General features: G+C 45.6%; 1 protein-coding gene across 1 annotated transcript in view; it reads right to left on the reverse strand.

Moving 5' to 3' along the window:
• LOC138711663 (uncharacterized) overlaps window positions 1-24,178 on the reverse strand; it is a 57,509-nt gene extending 33,331 nt beyond the window's left edge. Inside the window, exons 1-3 of the mRNA XM_069842795.1 lie at window positions 23,724-24,178; window positions 22,864-22,990; window positions 15,906-16,123 (exon numbers count right to left, since the gene is read on the reverse strand). Of these exons, the coding sequence (XP_069698896.1) occupies window positions 15,906-16,123; window positions 22,864-22,909 (264 nt within the window). The 5' untranslated portion in view covers window positions 22,910-22,990; window positions 23,724-24,178. The remainder of the gene's footprint in view (window positions 1-15,905; window positions 16,124-22,863; window positions 22,991-23,723) is intronic.
• Window positions 24,179-24,647: the final 469 nt, after the last annotated feature.

A 24,647-nucleotide genomic window follows, 5' to 3' on the forward strand; every position in this document is an offset into this window, starting at 1 on the left:
CGAGAAAATACAAAGATAATAGTGCACAATATTGGGAGACAATAAACAGGGTAAAAAAAAATGCAGCAGAATACACAGGAGAACAAAAAAAGGCAAAATGTGGTCAATATTGCTGACAAAATGGAGGGAAAAATAGACTTTCCTCTCCCTGTGTTCTCCCTCTTCTATCAGCGCTTTTCCTATTCTCTTCGTTCTCACCCTGTTCCCTCTCTACTCTTTCTCTGAACCATCTCTGCTCTCCCTCAATCACTCAGTGGACTCCCTGTCCCCTCTGTGCCCTTCGTGTCACCTATGTGCTCTCTCTGAGCCCTCTTAAGTTCTCCCTGTCTCCTCTGTCCTCTTCCTTTCCCCAGCGTCACCTCCCATTGTCCTATGTGCTCTCCCCGCAACTCTGAGGTATTCCTGTCATCAAAGTGCTCACACTCTTCCCTCTGTCCTCTCCCTCTATGATCTGTGTTCTCCCTGTAAACTCTCTGTACTCCCTGGCCCCTCTATACTCACACTCTGAATCCTCTCTGCACTCCCACTACCCTCTGTACTCTCCATGTTCCCTACTTGCCCTTCCTCTAACATCTGTGCCCACTCTGCCCACACTCAGCTCTCCCTGTAACCTATATGCTCTGCCTGTTTCCCGTGTGTCCTCCTTCCTTCCTCTGTGCCACCCCTTTCACATTTGTTCACTCCCTACCACCTCAGTGTTTTCCCTGTTCCCAATCTCCTCTCCCTATTTCCTCTGCGCTCCATTTATCTCTGTGATCACCATATCACCTCTGTACTTTATTTATCTCCTCTCTGGTCTCCCTGTCACTTCCGTGTTCTCACTGTTCTGCCCGTCGTCCCTCTGTGCTGTCCCTCTTCCCTCTGTACTCCCCCTGTTCTTGTTACCTCTGTGCAATTTATGTCATCTCTGTGCTCTCCCTGGCCCCTCTCTTCTCTCTATGTCACCTCTGTGCTCTCCCTGTTCCCACTCTTCTCTCTATGTCACCTCTGTGCTCTCCCTGTCCCCTCTCTTCTCTCTTGTGTTACCTCTGTGCTCTCCCTTTCCCCACTCTTCACTCTACGTCACCTCTGTGCTCTCCCTGACCCCTCTCTTCTCTCTATGTCACCTCTGTGCTCTCCCTGACCCCTCTCTTCTCTCTTTGTCACATCTGTGTTCTCCCTTTCTCCTCTCTTCACTCTATGTGTTCTCTGTGCTCCCCCTGTCTCCTGTCTTCTCTCTTTGTCACCTCTGTGCTCTTCCTGTCCCCTCTCTTCTCTCCATGTCACCTCTGTGTTCTCCCTTTCTGCTCTCTTCTCTCTATGTCCTCTCTTTGCTCTCCCTGTCCCCTCTCTTCACTCTATGTCACTTCTGTGGTCTCCCTTTCCCCTCTCTTCTCTCCAAGTCACCTCTGTGCTATCCCTTTCCCCTCCCTTCTCTCCATGTCACCTCTGTGCTCTTCCTGTCCCCTCTCTTCACTCCATGTCACCTCTGTATTCTCCCTTTCTCCCCTCCTCACTCTATGTCACCTCTGTGCTCTCCCTGTCCCCTCTCTTCTCTCTTAGACACCTCTGAGCTCTCCTTGTCCCCTCTCTTCTCTCTATGGCACCTCTGTGCTCTCCCTGTCCCTTCTCTTCTCTCCATGTCACCTCTGTGTTCTCCCTTTATTCCTCTCTTCACTCTATGTTACCTGTGTGCTCTCCCTGTCCCCTCTCTTCACTCTATGTCACGTCTGTGATCTCCCTTCCCCTACCTTCTCTCCACGTCACCTATGTGCTCTCCCTTTCCCCTCCCTTCACTCCATGTCACCTCTGTGTTCTCCCTTTCTCCTCCCTTCACTCTATGTCACCTCTGTGCTCTCACTGTCTCCTCTCTTCTCTGTTTGTCACCTCTGTGTTCTCCCTCTTCCCTCTGTTCCCTCTCTGTCCCTTCTGTGCTTTCCCTGTCCCATCTGTGCAATCCCTGTTGTCTCTTTGTTACATGTGTGCTCTCCATTTCTCTTCTGTTCTCTCTATGTCACCTCTGTGCTCTCCCTGTCCCCTCCATTCTTTCTTTGTCACCTCTGTGTTCTCCCAGTTCCCTCTGTTCTCCCAACGAACCCACTGTGCTCTCCCTGTCCCATCAGTTCTCCCTTTGTCCCGCCAGTGCAATCCCTGTTCTCTCTTTGTTACATGTGTGTTCTCACTTACTCCTCTTTCCACTCTATGTCACCTCTGTGCTCTCCCTGTCCCCTCTCTTCTCCCCTTGTCACCTCTGTGTTCTCCCTGTCCCCTCTCTTCTCTCTTTGTCACCTCTGTGTTCTCCCCGTCTCCACTCTTCTCTCAAAGTCACCTCTGTGCTCTCCCTGTCCCCTCTCTTCTCTCTATGTCACCTCTGTGCTCTCCCTGTTCCCACTCTTCTCTCTATGTCACCTCTGTGCTCTCCCTGTCCCCTCTCTTCTCTCTTTGTCACCTCTGTGCTCTCCCTTTCCCCTCCCTTCTCTCCATGTCACCTCTGTGTTCTCCCTTTCTCCTCTCTTCACTCTATGTCACGTCTGTGCTCTCCGTGTATCCTATCTTCTCTCTATGTCACCTCTGTGCTCTCCTTGTCCCCTCTCTTCTCTCTATGTCACATCTGTGCTCTCCCTTTCCCATCCCACCTGTCCATGTCACCTCTGTGTTCTCCCTTTCTCCTCTCTTCACTCTATATCACCTCTGTGCTCTCTCTGTCCCCTCTCTTCTCACTATATCATATCTGTGTTCTCCCTGTCCCCTCTCTTCTCTCTGTCACCTCTGTGCTCTCCCTGTCCCCTCTCTTCACTCTATGTCACCTCTGTGTTCTCCCTGTCCCCTCTCTTCTCTCTATGTCAACTATGTGCTCTCCCTGTACCCTCTCTTCTCTCTATGTCACCTCTGTGCTCTCCCTGTACCCTCTCTTTACTCTATGTCACCTCTGTGCTCTCCCTGTACCCTCTCTTCTCTCTATGTCACCTCTGTGCTCTCCCTGTACCCTCTCTTCTCTCTATGACACCTCTGTGCTCTCCCTGTACCCTCTCTTCACTCTATGTCACCTCTGTGCTCTCCCTGTCCCCTCTCTTCAGTCTATGTCAACTCTGTGCTCTCCCTGTCCCCTCTCTTCACTGTATGTCACCTCTGTGCTCTCCCTGTACCCTCTCTTCTCCCCTTGTCACGTCTGTGTTCTCCCTGTCCCCTCTCTTCTCTCTTTGTCACCTCTGTGTTCTCCCCGTCTCCACTCTTCTCTCAAAGTCACCTCTGGGCTCTCCCTGTCCCCTCTCTTCTCTCTATATCACCTCTGTGCTCTCCCTGTTCCCACTCTTCTCTCTATGTCACCTCTGTGCTCTCCCTGTCCCCTCTCTTCTCTCTTTGTCACCTCTGTGCTCTCCCTGTCCCCACTCTTCTCTCTATGTCACCTCTGTGCTCTCCCTGTCCCCTCTCTTCTCTCTTTGTCACCTCTGTGCTCTCCCTTTCCCCTCCCTTCTCTCCATGTCACCTCTGTGTTCTCCCTTTCTCCTCTCTTCACTCTATGTCACGTCTGTGCTCTCCGTGTATCCTATCTTCTCTCTATGTCACCTCTGTGCTCTCCCTGTCCCCTCTCTTCTCTCTATGTCACATCTGTGCTCTCCCTTTCCCATCCCTCCTGTCCATGTCACCTCTGTGTTCTCCCTTTCTCCTCTCTTCACTCTATATCACCTCTGTGCTCTCTCTGTCCCCTCTCTTCTCACTATATCACATCTGTGTTCTCCCTGTCCCCTCTCTTCTCTCTGTCACCTCTGTGCTCTCCCTGTCCCCTCTCTTCACTCTATGTCACCTCTGTGTTCTCCCTGTCCCCTCTCTTCTCTCTATGTCAACTATGTGCTCTCCCTGTACCCTCTCTTCTCTCTATGTCACCTCTGTGCTCTCCCTGTACCCTCTCTTTACTCTATGTCACCTCTGTGCTCTCCCTGTACCCTCTCTTCTCTCTATGTCACCTCTGTGCTCTCCCTGTACCCTCTCTTCTCTCTATGACACCTCTGTGCTCTCCCTGTACCCTCTCTTCACTCTATGTCACCTCTGTGCTCTCCCTGTCCCCTCTCTTCAGTCTATGTCACCTCTGTGCTCTCCCTGTCCCCTCTCTTCTCTCTATGTCACCTCTGTGCTCTCCCATTCCCCACCCTTCTCTCCATGTCGCCTCTGTGTTCTCCCTTTCCCCACTCTTCACTCTACGTCACCTCTGTGCTCTCCCTGACCCCTCTCTTCTCTCTATGTCACCTCTGTGCTCTCCCTGTCCCCTCTCTTCTCTCTTTGTCACATCTGTGTTCTCCCTTTCTCCTCTCTTCACTCTATGTGTTCTCTGTGCTCCCCCTGTCTCCTGTCTTCTCTCTTTGTCACCTCTGTGCTCTTCCTGTCCCCTCTCTTCTCTCCATGTCACCTCTGTGTTCTCCCTTTCTGCTCTCTTCTCTCTATGTCCCCTCTTTGCTCTCCCTGTCCCCTCTCTTCACTCTATGTCACTTCTGTGGTCTCCCTTTCCCCTCTCTTCTCTCCAAGTCATATCTGTGCTATCCCTTTCCCCTCCCTTCTCTCCATGTCACCTCTGTGCTCTTCCTGTCCCCTCTCTTCACTCCATGTCACCTCTGTGTTCTCCCTTTCTCCCCTCCTCACTCTATGTCACCTCTGTGCTCTCCCTGTCCCCTCTCTTCTCTCTAAGTCACCTCTGAGCTCTCCTTGTCCCCTCTCTTCTCTCTATGGCACCTCTGTGCTCTCCCTGTCCCTTCTCTTCTCTCCATGTCACCTCTGTGTTCTCCCTTTATTCCTCTCTTCACTCTATGTTACCTGTGTGCTCTCCCTGTCCCCTCTCTTCACTCTATGTCACGTCTGTGATCTCCCTTCCCCTACCTTCTCTCCACGTCACCTATGTGCTCTCCCTTTCCCCTCCCTTCACTCCATGTCACCTCTGTGTTCTCCCTTTCTCCTCTCTTCACTATATGTCACCTATGTGCTCTCACTGTCTCCTCTCTTCTCTCTTTGTCACCTCTGTGTTCTCCCTCATCCCTCTGTTCCCTCTCTGTCCCCTCTGTGCTTTCCCTGTCCCATCTGTGCAATCCCTGTTGTCTCTTTGTTACATGTGTGCTCTCCATTTCTCTTCTGTTCTCTCTATGTCACCTCTGTGCTCTCCCTGTCCCCTCCATTCTTTCTTTGTCACCTCTGTGTTCTCCCAGTTCCCTCTGTTCTCCCAACGAACCCACTGTGCTCTCCCTGTCTCATCAGTTCTCCCTTTGTCCCGCCAGTGCAATCCCTGTTCTCTCTTTGTTACATGTGTGTTCTCACTTACTCCTCTTTCCACTCTATGTCACCTCTGTGCTCTTCCTGTCCCCTCTCTTCTCCCCTTGTCACCTCTGTGTTCTCCCCGTCTCCACTCTTCTCTCATAGTCACCTCTGTGCTCTCCCTGTCCCCTCTCTTCTCTCTATGTCACCTCTGTGCTCTCCCTGTTCCCACTCTTCCCTCTATGTCACCTCTGTGCTCTCCCTGTCCCCTCTCTTCCCTCTTTGTCACCTCTGTGCTCTCCCTGTCCCCACTCTTCTCTCTATGTCACCTCTGTGCTCTCCCTGTCCCCTCTCTTCTCTCTTTGTCACCTCTGTGCTCTCCCTTGTCCCCACTCTTCTCTCTATGTCACCTCTGTGCTCTCCCTGTCCCCTCTCTTCTCTCTTTGTCACCACTGTGCTCTCCCTGTCCCCACTCTTCTCTCTATGTCACCTCTGTGCTCTCCCTGTCCCCTCTCTTCTCTCTTTGCCACTTCTGTGCTCTCCATGTCCCCACTCTTCTCTTTATGTCACCTCTGTGCTCTCCCTGTCCCCACTCTTCTCTCTACGTCACCTCTCTGCTCTTCCTGTCCCCTCTCTTCTCTCTTTGTCACCTCTGTGCTCTCCCTGTCCCCACTCTTCTCTTTTTGTCACCTCTGTGCTCTCCCTGTCCCAACTCTTCTCTCTATGTCACCTCTGTGCTCTCCCTGTCCCCTCTCTTCTCTCTATGTCACCACTGTGCTCTCCCTATCCCCTCTCTTTTCTCTTTGTCACCTCTGTGCTCTCCCTGTCCCCACTCTTCTCTCTATGTCACCTCTGTGCTCTCCCTGTCTCCCTCTCTTCTCTCTTTGTCACCTCTCTGCTCTCCCTTTCCCCACTCTTCTCTCTATGTAACCTCTGTGCTCTCCCTGTCCCCACTCTTCTCTCTATATCACCTGTGTGCTCTCCCTGTTCCCTCTCTTCTCTTTTTGTCACCTCTGTGCTCTCCCTGTCCCCACTCTTCTCTCTATGTCACCTCTGTGCTCTCCCTGTCCCCACTCTTCTCTCTACGTCACCTCTCTGCTCTTCCTGTCCCCTCTCTTCTCTCTTTGTCACCTCTGTGCTCTCCCTGTCCCCACTCTTCTCTTTTTGTCACCTCTGTGCTCTCCCTGTCCCAACTCTTCTCTCTATGTCGCCACTGTGCTCTCCCTATCCCCTCTCTTCTCTCTTTGTCACCTTTGTACTCTCCCTGTCCCCAGTCTTCTCTCCATGTCACCTCTGTGCTCTCCCTTTCCCCACTCTTCCCTCTATGTCACCTCTGTGCTCTCCCTGTCCCCACTCTTCTCTCTATATCACCTCTGTGCTCTCCATGTCCCCTCTCTTCTCTCTTGGTCACTTCTGTGCTCTCCCTGTCCCCACTATTCTCTCTATGTCACCTCTGTGCTCTCCCTGTCCCCACTCTTCTCTCTACGTCACCTCTGTGATCTTCCTGTCCCCTCTCTTCTCTCTTTGTCACCTCTGTGCTCTCCCTGTCCCCTCTCTACTCTCTATGTCACATCTGTGCTCTCCCTTTCCCATCCCTACTCTCCATGTCACCTCTGTGTTCTCCCTTTCTCCTCTCTTCACTCTATATCACCTCTGTGTTCTCCCTGTCCCCTCTCTTCTCTCTGTCACCTCTGTGTTCTCCCTGTCCCCTCTCTTCACTCTATATCACCTCTGTTTTCTCCTTGTCCCCTCTCTTCTCTCTATGTCAACTCTGTGCTCTCCCTGTACCCTCTCTTCTCTCTATGTCACCTCAGTGCTCTCGCTGTACCCTCTCCTCACTCTATGTCACCTCTGTGCTCTCCCTGTACCCTCTCTTCTCTCTATGTCACCTCTGTGCTCTCCCTGTACCCTCTCTTCTCTCTATGTCACCTCTGTGCTCTCCCTGTACCCTCTCTTCACTCTATGTCACCTCTGTGCTCTCCCTGTCCCCTCTCTTCAGTCTATGTCACCTCTGTGCTCTCCCTGTCCCCTCTCTTCACTTTATGTCACCTCTGTGCTCTCCCTATACCCTCTCTTCACTCTATGTCACCTCTGTGCTCTCCCTGTCCCCTCTCTTCTCTCTATGTCACCTCTGTGCTCTCCCATTCCCCACTCTTCTCTCCATGTCGCCTCTGTGTTCTCCCTTTCCCCAATCTTCACTCTACGTCACCTCTGTGCTCTCCCTGACCACACTCTTCTCTCTATGTCACCTCTGTGCTCTCCCTGTCCCCTCTCTTCACTCTTTGTCACATCTGTGTTCTCCCTTTCTCCTCTCTTCACTCTATGTGTCCTCTGTGCTCACCCTGTCCCCTGTCTTCTCTCTTTGTCACCTCTGTGCTCTTCCTGTCCCCTCTCTTCTCTCCATGTCACCTATGTGTTCTCCCTTTCTGCTCTCTTCACTCTATGTCCCCTCTTTGCTATCCCTGTCCCCTCTCTTCCCTCTATGTCACTTCCGTGGTCTCCCTTTCCCCTCTCTTCTCTCCAAGTCACCTCTGTGCTATCCCTTTCCCCTCCCTTCTCTCCATGTCACCTCTGTGCTCTCCCTGTCCCCTCTCTTCACTCCATGTCACCTCTGTGTTCTCCCTTTCTCCCCTCCTCACTCTATGTCACCTCTGTGCTCTCCCTGTCCCCTCTCTTCTCTCTAAGTCACCTCTGAGCTCTCCTTGTCCCCTCTCTTCTCTCTATGGCACCTCTGTGCTCTCCCTGTCCCTTCTCTTCTCTCCATGTCACCTCTGTGTTCTCCCTTTTTTCCTCTCTTCACTCTATGTTACCTGTGTGCACTCCCTGTCCCCTCTCTTCATTCTAAGTCACGTCTTTGATCTCCCTTCCCCTCCCTTCTCTCCACGTCACCTATGTGCTCTCCCTTTCCCCTCCCTTCACTCCATGTCACATCTGTATTCTCCCTTTCTCCTCTCTTCACTCTATGTCACCTCTGTGCTCTCCCTGTCCCCTCTCTTCTCTCTATGTCACCTCTGGGCTCTCCCTCTCCCCTCTCTTCTCTCCATGTCACCTATGTGGTCTCCCTTTCCCCTCCCCTCACTCCATGTCACGTCTGTGTTCTCCCTTTCTCCTCTCTTCACTCTATGTCACCATTGTGCTCTCCCTGTACCCTCTCTTCTCTCTATCTCACCTTTGTACTTTCCCTGTCCCCTCTCTTCTCTCTATGTCAACTCTGTGCTCTCCCTTTCCCCTCCCTTCCCTCCATGACACCTCTGTGTTCTCCCTTTCCCTTCTCTCCACTCTAGGTCACCTCTGTGCTCTCCCTGACCCCTCTCTTCACTCTATGTCACCTCTGTGCTCTCCCTGTCCGCTCTCTTCACTCTATGTCACCTCTGTGCTCTCCCTTTCCCCTCCCTTCTCACCATGTAACCTCTGTGTTCTCCCTTTCTCCTTCGTTCACCCTATGTCACCTCTGTGCTCTCCCTGTTCCCTCTCTTCTCTCTATGTCACCTCTGTGCTCTCCCTGTCCCCTCTCTTCACTCTATGTAACCTCTGTGCTCTCCCTTTCCACTCCCTTCTCACCATGTCACCTCTGTGTTCTCCCTTTCTTCTCCCTTCACTCTAGGTCACTTCTGTGCTCTCCCTGTCCCCTCTCCTCACTCTGTGTCACCTCTGTGCTCTCCCTGTCCCCTCTCTTAACTCTATGTCACCTCTGTGTTCTCCCTTTCTGCTCTCTTCTCTCTATGTCCCCTCTGTGCTCTCCCTGTAACCTCTCTTCTCTCAAAGTCACCTCTGAGCTCTCCTGGTACCCTCTCTTCTCTCTATGGCACCTCTGTGCTCTCCGTGTCCCTTCTCTTCTCTCCATGTCACCTCTGTGTTCTCCCTTTTTTTCTCTCTTCACTCTATGTTACCTCTGTGCTCTCCCTGTCCCCTCTCTTCACTCTATGTCACGTCTGTGAACTCCCTTTCCCCTCCATTCTCTCCATGTCACCTATGTGCTCTCCCTTTCCCCTCCCTTCACGCTATGTCACCTCTGTGTTCTCCCTTTCTCCTCTCTTCACTCTATGTCACCTCTGTTCTCTCCCTGTACCCTCTCTTCTCTCTATGTCACCTCTGTGCTCTCCCAGTACCCTCTCTTCACTCTATGTCACCTCTGTGCTCTCCCTGTACCCTCTCTTCACTCTATGTCACCTCTGTGCTCTCCCTGTACCCTCTCTTAACTCTATGTCACCTCTGTGCTCTCCCTGTACCCTCTCTTCACTCTATGTCACCTCTGTGCTCTCCCTGTACCCTCTCTTCTCTCTATGTCACCTCTGTGCTCTACGTATACCCTCTCTTCACTCTTTGCCAATCTGTGCTCTCCCTGTCCCCTCTCTTCTCTCTATGTCACCTCTGTGCTCTCCCAGTACCCACTCTTCACTCTATGTCACCTCTGTGCTCTCCCTGTACCCTCTCTTCACTCTATGTCACCTCTGTGCTCTCCCTGTACCCTCTCTTAACTCTATGTCACCTCTGTGCTCTCCCTGTACCCTCTCTTAACTCTATGTCACCTCTGTGCTCTCCCTGTACCCTCTCTTAACTCTATGTCACCTCTGTGCTCTCCCTGTACCCTCTCTTCACTCTATGTCACTTCTGTGGTCTCCCCTTGCCCTCCCTTCTCTCCATGTCACCTCTGTGTTCTCCCTTTCCCCTCTCTTCACTCTACGTCACCTCTGTGCTCTCCCTGTCTCCTCTCTTCACTCTATGTCACCTCTGTGCTCTCCCTGTCCCCTCTCTTCTCTCTTTGCCAATCTGTGTTCTCCCTTTCTCCTCTCTTCACTCTATGTGTCCTCTGTGCTCTCCCTTTCCCCTCTCTTCTCTCTTTGTCACCTCTGTGCTCTTCCTGTCCCCTCTCTTCTTTCCATGTCACCTCTTTCTTCTCCCTTTCTGCTCTCTTCACTCTATGTCCCCTCTGTGCTCTCCCTGTCCCCTCTCTTCACTCTATGTCACTTCTGTGGTCTCCCTTTCCCCTCTCTTCTCTCCAAGTCACCTCTGTGATATCCCTTTCCCCTCCCTTCTCACCAAGTCACCTCTGTGCTCTCCCTGTCCCCTCTCTTCACTCTATGTCACCTCTGTGGTCTTCCTGTCCCCTCTCTTCACTATATGTCACCCCTGTGCTCTCCCTTTCCCCTCCCTTCTCTCCATGTCTCCACTGTGTTCTCCCTTTCTGCTCTCTTCAGTCTATGTCACCTCTGTGCTCTCCCTGTCCCCTCTCTTCACTCTATGTCACGTCTGTGCACTCCCTGTTCCCTCTCTTCTCTCTATGTCATCTCTGTGCTCTCCCTTTCCCCTCCCTTCTCTCCATGTTACCTCTGTGTTCTCCCTTTCCCCTCTCTTCACTCTACGTCACCTCTGTGCTCTCCCTGTCCCCTCTCTTCTCTCTATGTCACCTCTGTGCTCTCCCTTTCCCATCCCTCCTCTCCATGTCACCTCTGTGTTCTCCCTTTCTCCTCTCTTCACTCTATATCACTTCTGTGCTCTCTTTGTCCCCTCTCTTCTCACTATGTCACCTCTGTGTTCACCCTGTCCCCTCTCTTCTCTCTGTCACCTCTGTGCTCTCCCTGTCCCCTCTCTTCTCTCTATGTCACCTCTGTGCTCTCCCTGTACCCTCTCTTCACTCTATGTCACCTCTGTGCTCTCCCTGTCCCTTCTCTTCAGTCTATGTCACCTCTGTGCTCTCCCTGTCCCCTCTCTTCACTCTATGTCACCTCTGTGCTCTTTCTGTACCCTGTCTTCCCTCTATGTCACATCTGTGCTCTCCCTGTCCCCTCTCTTCTCTCTATGTCACTTCTGTGCTCTCCCTTTCCCCTCCCTTCTCTCCACGTCACCTCTGTGTTCTCCCTTTCCCCTCTCTTCACTCTACGTCACATCTGTGCTCTCCCTGTCCCCTTTCTTCATTCTATGTCACGTCTGTGCTTTCCCTGTCCCCTCTCTTCTCTCTTTGTCAACTCTGTGTTCTCCCTTTCTCCTCTCTTCAATCTATGTGTCCTCTGTGCTCCCCCTGTCCCCTGTCTTCTCTCTTTGTCACCTCTGTGCTCTTCCTGTCCCCTCTCTTCTCTCCATGTCACCTCTGTGTTCTCCCTTTCTGCTCTCTTCTCTCTATGTCCCCTCTGTGCTCTCCCTGTCCCCTCTCTTCTCTCCATGTCACCTCTGTGTTCTCCATTTCTCCTCTCTTCACTCTATGTCACCTCTGTGCTCTCCTTGTCCCCTCTCTTCTCTCTAAGTCACCTCTGAGCTCTCCTGGTCCCCTCTCTTCTCTCTATGGCACCTCTATGCTCTCCCTGTCCCTTCTCTTCTCTCCATGTCACCTCTGTGTTCTCCCTTTTTTCCTCTCTTCACTCTATGTTACCTCTGTGCTCTCCCTGTCGCCTCTCTTCACTCTATGTCACGTCTGTGAACTCCCTTTCCCCTCCATTCTCTCCATGTCACCTATGTGCTCTCCCTTTCCCCTCCCTTCACTCCATGTCACCTCTGTGTTCTCCCTTTCTCCTCTCTTCACTCTATGTCACCTCTGTTCCCTCCCTGTACCCTCTCTTCTCTCTATGTCACCTCTGTGCTCTCCCTGTACTCTCTCTTCACTCTATGTCACCTCTGTGCTCTCCCTGTACCCTCTTTTCACTCTATATCACCTCTGTGCTCTCCCTGTACCCTCTCTTAACTCTATGTCACCTCTGTGCTCTCCCTGTACCCTCTCTTCACTCTATGTCACCTCTGTGCTCTCCCTGTACCCTCTCTTCTCTCTATGTCACCTCTGTGCTCTCCCCTGTACCCTCTCTTCACTCTATGTTCACCTCTGTGCTCTCCCTGTACCCTCTCTTCTCTCTATGTAACCTCTGTGCTCTCCCTGTACCTTCTCTTCACTCCATGTCACCTCTGTGCTCTCCCTGTACCCTCTCTCCTTCTCTCTATGTCACCTCTGTGCTCTCCCTGTACCCTCTCTTCTCTCTATGTCACCTCTGTGCTCTCCTGTACCCTCTCTTCACTCTATGTCACCTCTGTGCACTCCCTGTACCCCTCTCTTCTCTCTATGTCACCTCTGTGCTCTCCCCTGTACCCTCTCTTCACTCTATGTCACCTCTGTGCTACTCGCTGTACCCCTCTCTTCACTCTATGATACCTCTGTGTTCTCCCTTTCCCCTCTCTTCACTCTACGTCACCTCTGTGCTCTCCCTGTCCCCTCTCTTCTCTCTATTGTGCTCTCCCTTTCCCATCCCTCCTCTCCATGTCACCTCTGTGTTCTCCCTTTCTCCTCTCTTCACTCTATATCACCTCTGTGCTCTCTTTGTCCCCTCTCTTTTCACTATGTCACCTCTGTGTTCACCCTGTCCCCTCTCTTCTCTCTGTCACTTCTGTGCTCTCCATGTCCCCTCTCTTCTCTCTATGTCACCTCTGTGCTCTCCCTGTACCCTCTCTTCTCTCTATGTACCCTCTCTTCACTCTATGTCACCTATGTGCTCTCCCTGTACCCCCTCTTCTCTCTATGTAACCTCTGTGCTCTCCCTGTACCCTCTCTACCCTCTATGTCACCTCTGTGCTCTCCCTGTACCCTCTCTTCACTCTATGTCACCTCTGTGCTCTCCCTGTCCCTTCTCTTCAGTCTATGTCACCTCTGTGCTCTCCCTGTCCCCTCTCTTCACTCTATGTCACCTCTGTGCTCTTTCTGTACCCTGTCTTCACTCTATGTCACATCTGTGCTCTCCCTGTCCCCTCTCTTCTCTCTATGTCACTTCTGTGCTCTCCCTTTCCCCTCCCTTCTCTCCACGTCACCTCTGTGTTCTCCCTTTCCCCTCTCTTCACTCTACGTCACCTCTGTGCTCTCCCTGTCCCCTTTCTTCACTCTATGTCACGTCTGTGCTTTCCCTGTCCCCTCTCTTCTCTCTTTGTCAACTCTGTGTTCTCCCTTTCTCCTCTCTTCACTCTATGTGTCCTCTGTGCTCCCCCTGTCCCCTGTCTTCTCTCTTTGTCACCTCTGTGCTCTTCCTGTCCCCTCTCTTCTCTCCATGTCACCTCTGTGTTCTCCCTTTCTGCTCTCTTCTCTCTATGTCCCCTCTGTGCTCTCCCTGTCCCCTCTCTTCTCTCCATGTCACCTCTGTGTTCTCCATTTCTCCTCTCTTCACTCTATGTCACCTCTGTGCTCTCCCTGTCCCCTCTCTTCTCTCTAAGTCACCTCTGAGCTCTCCTGGACCCCTCTCTTCTCTCTATGGCAACTCTGTGCTCTCCCTGTCCCTTCTCTTCTCTCCATGTCACCTCTGTGTTCTCCCTTTTTTCCTCTCTTCACTCTATGTTACCTCTGTGCTCTCCCTGTCCCCCTCTCTTCACTCTATGTCACGTCTGTGAACTCCCTTTCCCCTCCATTCTCTCCATGTCACCTATGTGCTCTCCCTTTCCCCTCCCTTCACTCCATGTCACCTCTGTGTTCTCCCTTTCTCCTCTCTTCACTCTATGTCACCTCTGTTCTCTCCCTGTACCCTCTCTTCTCTCTATGTCACCTCTGTGCTCTCCCTGTACCCTCTCTTCACTCTATGTCACCTCTGTGCTCTCCCTGTACCCTCTTTTCACTCTATATCACCTCTGTGCTCTCCCTGTACCCTCTCTTAACTCTATGTCACCTCTGTGCTCTCCCTGTACCCTCTCTTCACTCTATGTCACCTCTGTGCTCTCCCTGTACCCTCTCTTCTCTCTATGTCACCTCTGTGCTCTCCCTCTACCCTCTCTTCACTCTATGTCACCTCTGTGCTCTCCCTGTACCCTCTCTTCTCTCTATGTAACCTCTGTGCTCTCCCTCTACCTTCTCTTCGCTCTATGTCACCTCTGTGCTCTCCCTGTACCCTCTCTTCTCTCTATGTCACCTCTGTGCTCTCCCTGTACCCTCTCTTCTCTCTATGTCACTTCTGTGCTCTCCCTGTACCCTCTCTTCACTCTATGTCACCTCTGTGCTCTCCCTGTACCCTCTCTTCTCTCTATGTCACCTCTGTGCTCTCCCTGTACCCTCTCTTCACTCTATGTCACCTCTGTGCTCTCGCTGTACCCTCTCTTCACTCTATGTCACCTCTGTGCTCTCCCTGTCCCCTCTCTTCTCTCTATGTCACCTCTGTGGTCTCCCCTTCCCCTCCCTTCTCTCCATGTCACCTCTGTGTTCTCCCTTTCCCCTCTCTTCACTCTACGTCACCGCTGTGGTCTCCCTGTCCCCTCTCTTCACTCTATGCCACCTCTGTGCTCTCCCTTTCCCCTCCCTTCTCTCCATGTCTCCTCTGTGTTCTCCCTTTCTGCTGTCTTCACCCTATGTCACCTCTGTGCTCTCCATGTCCCCTCTCTTCACTCTATGTCATTTCTGTGCTCTCCCTGTCCCCTCTCTTCAGTCTATGTCACCTCTGTGCTCTCCCTGTCCCCTCTCTTCACTCTATGTCACCTCTGTTCTCTCCCTGTCCTCTCTCTTGTCTCTATGACACCTCTGTGCTCTCCTTATCCCCTCCCTTCTCTCCATGTCACCTCTGTGCTCTCCCTGTCCCCTCTCTTCACTCTATGTCACCTATGTGCTCTCCCTTTCCCCTCCATTCTCTCCATGTCACCTATGTGCTCTCCCTGTCCCCTCTCTTCTCTCTATGTCACCTCTGTGCTCTCCCTGTCCCTTCTCTTCACTCTATGTCACCTCTGTGCTCTCCCTTTCCCCTCCCTTCTCTCCATGTCACCTCTCTGCTCTCCCTGTCCCCTCTCTTCACTCTATGTCACCTCTGTGCTCTCCCTGGCCCTTCTCTTCACTCTATGTCACCTCTGTGCTCTCCCTTTCCCCTCCCTTCTCTCCATGTCACCTATGTGCGCTCCCTTTCCCCTCCCTTCACTCCATGTCACCTCTGTGTTCTCCTTTTCTCCTCTCTTCACTCTATGTCACCTCTGTGCTCTCCCTGTACCCTCTCTTCTCTCTATGTCACCTTTGTGCTCTCCCTGTCCCCTCTCTTCTGTCTATGTCACCTCTGTGCTCTCCCTTTCCCCTCCCTTCTCTCCATGTCACCTCTGTGCTCTCCTTTTCCCCTCCCTTCTCTCCATGTCACCTCTGTGCTCTCCCTGTCCCCTCTCTTCACTCTATGTCACCTCTGTGCTCTCCCTTTCCCCTCTCTTCACTCTATGTCACCTCTGTGCTCTCCCTGTCCCCTCTCTTCACTCTATGTCACCTCTGTTCTCTCCCTGTCCCCTCTCTTGTCTCTATGACACCTCTGTGCTCTCCTTTTCCCCTCCCTTCTCTCCATGTCACCTCTGTGTTCTCCCTTTCTGCTCTCTTCACTCTATGTCACCTCTGTGCTCTCCCTGTCCCCTCTCTTCACTCTCTGTCACCTCTGTGCTCTCCCTGTCCCCTGTCTTCTCTATGTCACGTCTGTGCTCTCCCAGTCCCCTCTCTTCTCTCTTTGTCAACTCTGTGGTCTCTTTGTCACCTCTCTGCACTCCTTGTCACCTCTGTGTTCTCCCTGTTTCCTCTATTCTCTCTTTGTGTCCTCTGTGCTCACACTGTCCCTCTGTGCTATGTCTCTCCCCTATGAGCTCTCCCTGTCCGTTCTGTGGTATAAAATATGAAAGTAGTAAAAAGTAGTTACAATGTGTCTGGGACTGTAGTGTAGTTAGGTGCTCGGAAACGAGACAGATGGTGATAGATTAAAAACTTTACATTATACACTTACCTGTGCATGAAATGAAGTGTTGGCAAAGCTCAATATGGTAAGTTTGGTTGTCTCTGACCTTCCCCTATTCACTTCCGAGGAGTGCGCTTGCAACTGACCTAGAGGGGATATAATTTCTTTCTTCTGTCGCTCATCACATGCACTTCTTGTGATGGAATGAACAATTTCTCGTCTGCACTTTGCCAACTCCACTTCTTCTTTTCGAGTCAGTGAGCCACCTGCCAAATCAACACGTACCACTTGTTAAATACAACACTTGCAAATCAAGTACCGATCGTGGAAATATATTTCTACAAATCGTTGGTCAGTGATCTCATGGAATACGGTAACTCAATTCCATAATTTTCTCTCTCCTCTTCTGTATATTCCCAGTTTATTAAGTTAAACTACCCTCTGTATTACATTGTAGGCAATACTTTACTTTTATTTTACACGTATATAGAAAAGAAAATATCAACCTCTTCTAGTAACTGATAATGACTACCCTCCATTTCCAAACACTGTATTTGCTAGTTTCTATGCTCCTAATGAAAATCTATCGTACAAATAAAACGAGAAGAAATTGTACTTATTCTTTTAGAAGCGTTCTTCCGAAACTATTGCCAGTCTCCTAACTCAGTAGAGCAAGAATTTCTTACTTAACACATTGACTCGTTATCACTTACTACCCATATAAAGCATATTTTTCACATATCACATGTTGTTTCAACGCATAAATAGGATGTCACACAGTCTGAAATTAATAAATAATGCGTCAGTTTCTGCAGTGTAGATAATGAGTTAATAATTCTAAACTATACAATCATATTAAGATATAACGTGTCTAGAAAGGCTTACAGCTACTTCTCAATGCATGCTATGCATTGCGTAGTGTAATGGCACTTGGATAGTAGAGCCAGTTGTGGGTTAAGGAAGATATCTTGTAATTATATCTTTTTAATATCTCCAGTTGCTTCAAAGTGAAACACTGACTTATATTGTACATGCTTGGAATTGTGGTTGATACAAAGGTAACTTCGGAACACTGTATTGAGCTTCTAAGTATTAAATTATCCAGGATTTATTTATTTATTTTTTTTTTTAAGTTTGAAAATAATTTCACCATTTCAAAAAATTAAGACTGACGATTAGGCATATGTTAAGAGCACATTAAAATATGGCATATTATTATGGGGCAACAGTACTCACATCATCAAGATTTTTAAATTACAGAAAAAAGCCATCAGGTTTATCACCAATTCTCATTATCATGAAAATTGTCGTCCTTTATTTATTAACGAGAAGATCGTAACTGTCACCAGTTTTTATATTTTTGAATTATTAATGTATTTCAAGCAAAATTTTAATGATTACACTTTCAGGAAAGATTGTCATCATCACAAAACTAGGTAATTAAGTATGTTTCATCGACCAAAATGTCCACTAACAAAAACCAGCAACAACTTTGAGATAATGGCAATAAAAGTGCTTAATAAAATATCTACATATTTATTTACTTTAAACAGTGGTGAATTTATTAATGTTATCTGTAATTGGCTCATTAGCAAACCTTTTCATGATAAACAAAAATTTTCTTATCTCTAAAGTCTATTACACTATTTCAGTGGCAGAAGACTGTTATGTAAAATAATAATAATAATAATAATAATAATAATAATAATAATAATAATAATAATAATAATAATAATAATACGAGGGAGATTCAAAAAGTAACCTCAATAATTGTTTTATTAATTGAATAAGTACAATAAGACTACAAACACTCCATCACTTTTCAACATAGTGCCAACTACGTTCCTGCAAGTGTTCCTGTTATACTATGTTCAAAAGTGATCAAATGTCTGTAGTCTTATTGTACATATTCAATTAATAGAACAGTTATTAAAGTTACTTTCTGACTCTTCCTTGTATATACCGGTAATGTGGCGATTCCTAGATAATTCTAAATTAGCTTAAAATTTAGACTTGGATTTCTACTAGAAAACCAGGACAATGTGAAATTCAACAACTTGCTATCGCGGAGATCACATAAAGGAAAATGTCATTATAAGGAATGCTCAAACAACAAGCAACTCCAGTTGTTAAAAATAAATAAAAAAAGTAATAAAAATAAATAAATAAATAAATAAATAAATAAAAATTAAAAAAAATTCTGTATCCTGTAAATTTTCCGCTAATATAGCACCATTGACTTTGGCATTTGATTGATTTTGATTGACTTACGATTATTTACACAGTGGCACACGATAGCAACAACAGCTACATGCATTTAGTGTTCCAGCTACATATTTTGTAAAGCGCAGGTGTTCATTACGCATGAATACTCGAATCAATAATCCATAACTTGCATACAAATCTAATTAATGTTACTTTAACGAAAATAATTATGATGCTCCCACAAGTTCGTTATATTGACATTAAATTAAATAAAGTAATAAATACTGTGTCTCAATTCACATGTCAATTCAAAATCTCACTGATTTACAAGCTTTTCAAACTATAAGTATGAGGTGCGATGAAAGAGTAATGGAACGGAGAAAAATTCTCTCCGGCGCCAGGATTTGATTCCGGGTTTTCAGCTCTATGTGCTGATGCTTTATCCATTAAGCCACACCGGATACCCACCCCGGCGCTGGACAGAATCGTCTCAGATTGTTCCAACTTTTGGGTTCCTTCTAGTGGCTGCCCTCTGCACTACGTCATAGATGTCTATGAACGTAGGACTGAAGTCCACACATGTGCTGAGGTGCACTTTCATCGTATGATGACGCAGAATATCTGCATGGAAATATCATATGTACTTCAGTACCTTAAAATAATATATATATATGATATGCGTAAATCACTTCGTGATTTAAGACGGCGCTTATTCCGTCGTATCCCGGCCAACTAGTCACTCATAACGAGTGCACCTCAGCACATGTGTGGACTTCAGTCCTACGTTCATAGACATCTATGACGTAGTGCAGAGGGCGGCCACTAGAGGGAACCCAAGAGTTGGAACAATCTGAGACGATTCTGTCCAGCGCTGGGGTGGGTATCCGGTGTGGCTTAATGGATAAAGCATCAGCACGTAGAACTGAAAACCCGGGTTCAAATCCCGGCACGGAGAGAATTTTTCCTGTTCCATTACTCTTTCATCATATGATGATGCAGAATATCTGCATGGAAATATCATATGTACTTCGGTACATTAAAATAATATACAGACGTGGACAAATTATTAACAAAATTGGCGATTTTTGTGATAATTCTGTTCACAAAATTTGACTTTTTAATTTAGATTACGGTTGATAATTTTGCATATTTCTATCATTACAATAGACAGAAATATGCAAAAATGTCAACTTTAGTTTAAATTGAAGAGTTAAATTTTGTAAAAATATATAATAAAAATCTTCAATTTTGCTAACCATTTATAAATTAGCAAAAATGTCAACTACAGTCTAAATTGAAGAGTCAAATTTTGTAAAACTATAAAATAAAAATCTTCAGTTTTGCTAATAATTTGAAAATATCCAAAATGTCAACTGTATTCCAAACTGAAGAATCGAATTTTGTAACAATATATAATAAAAATCTTCAGTTTTGCTAATAATTTGTAAATATGCAAAAATATCCAATGTAGTCCAAATTGAAGAGTTAAATTTTCTAAAAATATACAATAGAAATCTTCAATTTTGCTAATAATTTGGAAATACGCAAAAATGTCAACTGTAGTCTAAATTGAAGAATCATATTTTGTAAAAATATATTGTAAAAGTCTTCAATTTTGCTAATAATTTGTCCACGTCTGTATTATATAAGTATGAGATTTGTAAATTCAAAATTTCATATCAGTTAAGCCGAAATCAGCCAACAAGTACCAGTGACTTTGTACTGGAAATTAATCATCTGTGCAATACAAGTGCACACCCACGGGTGGGGGGGGGGGGTCCATTGGGTCCGGACTCCCCCCAAAGTTGTAACATTTTTACTGAATTTTTAAGCGTTGATAGCATATAATTCTGTTTACTCTAATTTCACCGACATGATTCACGTCCATGTACAGTACTTCTGATTTTTCCTGCTAGCCAAGTCCATCTTATGGCATCCTACTATAATCGTTGCTAACTAGAGCGCTCTACTGCTCAAAACGTAGCCGAGTGCCATCAGCCAACAAAGAATGCACAATTCTGTACTCGCTGTGTTTCAACCATCACGTTGTCATCACTGCTTAACAGATTGAGTTCAGTGTTGCCAAAGTATCTATCATTGCTTATAATGAGTATTGGCGCTATTTGACTGATCTGTGTTTGTTTTTCCAAGTATTTGTGTCTTGAAGCATTATTAATGTGAAGTTGTGAAAACTGTTATGTGATATATTAACTTAATAGTATTAGCACAAGTGCTCACAATGCAAAAACATAAAATTACCAGTTTTTTCAGCTCGGTTCCATCAAAGGTGGCTAAGTGTAATATTGAGACTGTACCTAACCTACAATATGATGCCAATATAGTTATTCTTGAACCGTCTGCATCGTCATCATCAACCCCAAAATCGGTATTACTGAATGTGGACTCTAGTGGTAAAGATATAAGTTCTTTTGTTAACAGAGTATTTTCATCAAGGGAGAAATTTGAGACACAAAATTCCATTTGGGTGCCGAATGAGAATTTCAAGTTCCCAGTAAAACCAGTTGGAAAGAAAGAAAAAAACCTCAGTTTCCAAAAGAGACGGCTCCAATGATGGAAGTAGTTGGCTTATTCAGACAAACAAAACGGTGCATTTTGTAAATACTGTGTTTTGTTTGCGCTTCAAGAGGTTGGAATGCACAAAGCTACACCAACAGGAAGGTTAGTGAATCAGCCATTTGACAATTGGAAACACATGTGAAACATTTAACAGGCATGAAAAGTTACAGTATCACCTGAATTCTGTGGATACTTACACTAAATTAAAATCTATCGAACAAGGTAACGAATTGCCAGTTTCTTTGCAGATTGATAAAGCACGAAGAGAGCAAGGGAATGTAAATGTTCAAAGGATACTCCCGATAATTAAAACCGTTATATTTTGTGGCCGCCAAGGCATACCATTACGTGGGCACAAGGACTTCGGTCCCTTTGATTTGGAAAATCCACCAAATCATAACGAGGGAAATTTTAGAGCTTTGTTAAGGGAGCGTGTTGATGCAGGAGATGATAACTTAAAGAACCATCTATTAGTCTGTGGAAAAAATGCAAGTTACATAAGCTGGAAAACACAAAATGAAATTATATCAGCCTGTAACTATATTATTCGTAGCCAAATAGTAATAAGAGTGAATGAGGCAAGATGTTTTGCTATCTTAGCTGATGAAAGTGTAGATGTCAGTGGGACTGAACAGTTTTCTCTGTCAGTACGTTTCCTTGAAAATGATAGCATCAGAGAAGAATTCCTACAGTTTATTCCAGTTTCTGAGACCACTGGAATAAATTTGGCTAGAACAATTCTTGAGAGCCTCACTCGATTTAATGTCGATTTGAAATATATGAGAGCGCAAGGATATGATGGTGCAAGTGCAATGAGTGGACAGTTTCAAGGTGCCCAGGCCTTTATTCTTAAAGAATGCCCTGCCGCTTTATATGTCCATTGTGCTTTTCACAGTTTGAACCTCGCCATATCAGATGCATGTTGTGTTCCAGAAATCAGGAATTGCATTGGCATTGTAGGTAAAGTGTGTGAATTTTTCAACATTCCCAAGAGGCAAGATGTATTAATCAACAGTATAAAAGAGCTTTGTCCTGAAAATAAAAGAAGCAAACTCGTCCAAATGTATGCTACTAGATGGATAGAAAGACATGACTCTGTGATGGTATTAATGGAACTGATGGATGCTGTCTTCCCTGTATTGAAAACCATTTCTTTGTGGACTGACAAGGATATATCTTCCAAAGCCGATATGCTGCATTCTTCAGTGACCAAGCCTGCATTCCTAATTTCCCTTCACGTAATCAACAGGCTCTTCCGTGTAACAAAAACCTTAAGTGAATACCTTCAGAAGACAGATATGAATTTGGAAAAAGCACTTAAACATGTAGAAAATGTTTCAGAAGTGTTAGTGATGCAGCAGAAGACCAGTTTAAATCTATAATCTCGACGGTTTCTGCTCAGCTGACGTCACTTGGAGAGGAAATTAGAATCCCTCGATGTGCATCTGGACAACGTTCACAATTCCGCAGCAATGTTCCTGCTGATAATGCTGAGGAATATTACAGGAGGACTGTATTTTTTCCATTCCTATCTAATATGCAGTCTCAGATAAAAACAAGATTTGCTAAACATAACAACATTTTGACAAAATTTTTGTGTCTGATCAAGGAAGATGGGGTTGCTAGTGATTTTATAGTTCTGGCCAAGTTTTATTCTCAAGTAGATACTAATTTTTGTGTCCAAGATGAGGAATTGGTATGTGAATTTGAACTCTGGAACACATTTTGTAAAGGAAAACAGTACAAGTCAGTGTGGGAAATGAATATTGCATGTGAATATGATTTCTATCCTCATGTGAAAGAGCTGTTGAAGATTTTATTAACATTGCCAGTGTCCACAAGTACAAGTGAAAGGTCGTTTTCGACTCTTAAGAGATTAAAGTCATACCTGAGAAACACCATGAGAAATGATCGTCTAAATGATCTTGCTTTGCTAAACATCCATCGTGATATCACAGTTTCTCCACAAGATGTTGTTACTGCACTAAAGATAAAGCCAAGAAGACTGGATTTTGTTTTGTAAAAAGAAATAGAAAGAGGTATGTTTATGTGTGTGTGCGTGCTGCATTTATGTAACTTGACGTTCTTTTATTTCACCCCCTCCCCCCAAGAGAAATTCCTGGGTGCGCCCCTGGTGCAATAGCAAAAGACATAATTCAAAAGTATAAATTGCGCAAGTACTGTATACTCACAGAAAACTAACCTTTTACCATCAGATACATACATGAACTAATTTCTGTTTCTGTATCCCCAACATTCCACCATGACATGACTCTCTTCACAGCTTGTTTCTTCTTCTGATATGTCTTCTGTTTTCCTTTCGAATCATCAGCTTTATACAGCCAACCAATCTGGAAGGAATATTTAAGACCTCACTGAACATAATGCAGGAAACATTCTAGCTTCCACTGTGATGATGATGATGATGATGATGATGATGATGATGATTATAGTTTCTTATGTCAATCTTCGTCTTAACAGTATTTATTTATTTATTTATTCCATTTAATTTTATTTATTTATGTAATTAAATGTAATTAAATCACTTTATTTAATTTAATCCAATTAAATTAATTTATTTCATTTTAGTTATTCAGTTATTCATTTATTTAAATAATTTAATCTACTAATGTAATGTTATTTAATTAATTATTAAATTAATTTAATTTAATTCATTTATTTATTTAATTTAATTAATGTAATTCACTTAATTATTTAATAAAATTTTATTAATACACTGATGTGGTCAAACAGAACAAAAGGACCACTAACGAACAGATTTTTCCCTTCAGTGACAGATAGGATGAAAATCAACATACCAGCTACACCAAACCTTAGGGGAGAGTCGGGTAGTATCGGACATCGGGTAATATCGGACAGTGAGTTTCTTTCATCTACCACACGATGATAGTACCTGATTGACATGGTTACGTTTCTGTGATGTCGCATAGAGAAACGTAACCATGTCATTCAGGTACTACCATATGGAGGTAGATGAAAGAAATGCACTGTCCGATATCACCCGATGTCCGATACTACTTGACTCTCCCCTACATCAATACTAACTGGTCACGGGAAACTCACATCTTATTACTACAGATTCAGAATTTCGGAAAGCCCAGGATGTCCTTGCGGAGAAGCTCGCCAAACAGTCGATCATCTTCTGTGGGATTGCCAAATCTTGAACCAACAGTGCAGTGTCTTCAAGGCAGCACCAAGGAGTGGAAGAAATTGGCCAATAAACTACAGAAACATCATAAAAGAGCATTTGAGGTCATTTGTGCACTATATTAACGTTATAAACTTTGAACAATTGTAAATATATGTCTCAGTTTTGTAACATGCATATACACACTCAATAAGCAAAATATTATAATCATTACAATTATAATTACGGTACTAAAAGTATATATATATGTAAATAGTGTAAATAGAACTAGTTTCATTAACTGAAATATAGTGATAGTGAACATTCAACAGTGAATAACATAATGAATATCAACAAAATCACGAAACAGTGAAGCAAAAGACAATGGGACACCAATGAACACATAAGTGATAAACAAGTTTCAATAAACCATGTAATATGACTATACGTTATGGGGCATGGTGAATATTAAACGAAATTACAAAAAAAAAAAAAAAAAAATTAATTCAACTCATTTATTTTATTTCATTTCATTTTATTTATTTTATTATAATTAATTTATTTATGTCATTCTATTTTATTTATTTCATATATTTAATTTATTTTATTTATATAATTCATTTAATTTAATTAAACGAGTAATTAAATGTAATTAATTTATTCAATTCAATTCAATTTATTATTATTATTATTATTATTATTATTATTATTATTATTATTGACGGAAGCTAATCATGAAATGAGACACGTGACAACAAGATTGGCAACCCATGGCTTCCACCACAAGGTGTGTGGCAACAAGACTTACCACGAACCAAATGATAAGAGTGTGTGTGTGTTTTATGCTCAGAACTATGTGA

The sequence above is a fragment of the Periplaneta americana genome, chromosome 13 (assembly GCF_040183065.1).
Source record: "Periplaneta americana isolate PAMFEO1 chromosome 13, P.americana_PAMFEO1_priV1, whole genome shotgun sequence".
Taxonomy (NCBI): domain Eukaryota; kingdom Metazoa; phylum Arthropoda; class Insecta; order Blattodea; family Blattidae; genus Periplaneta; species Periplaneta americana.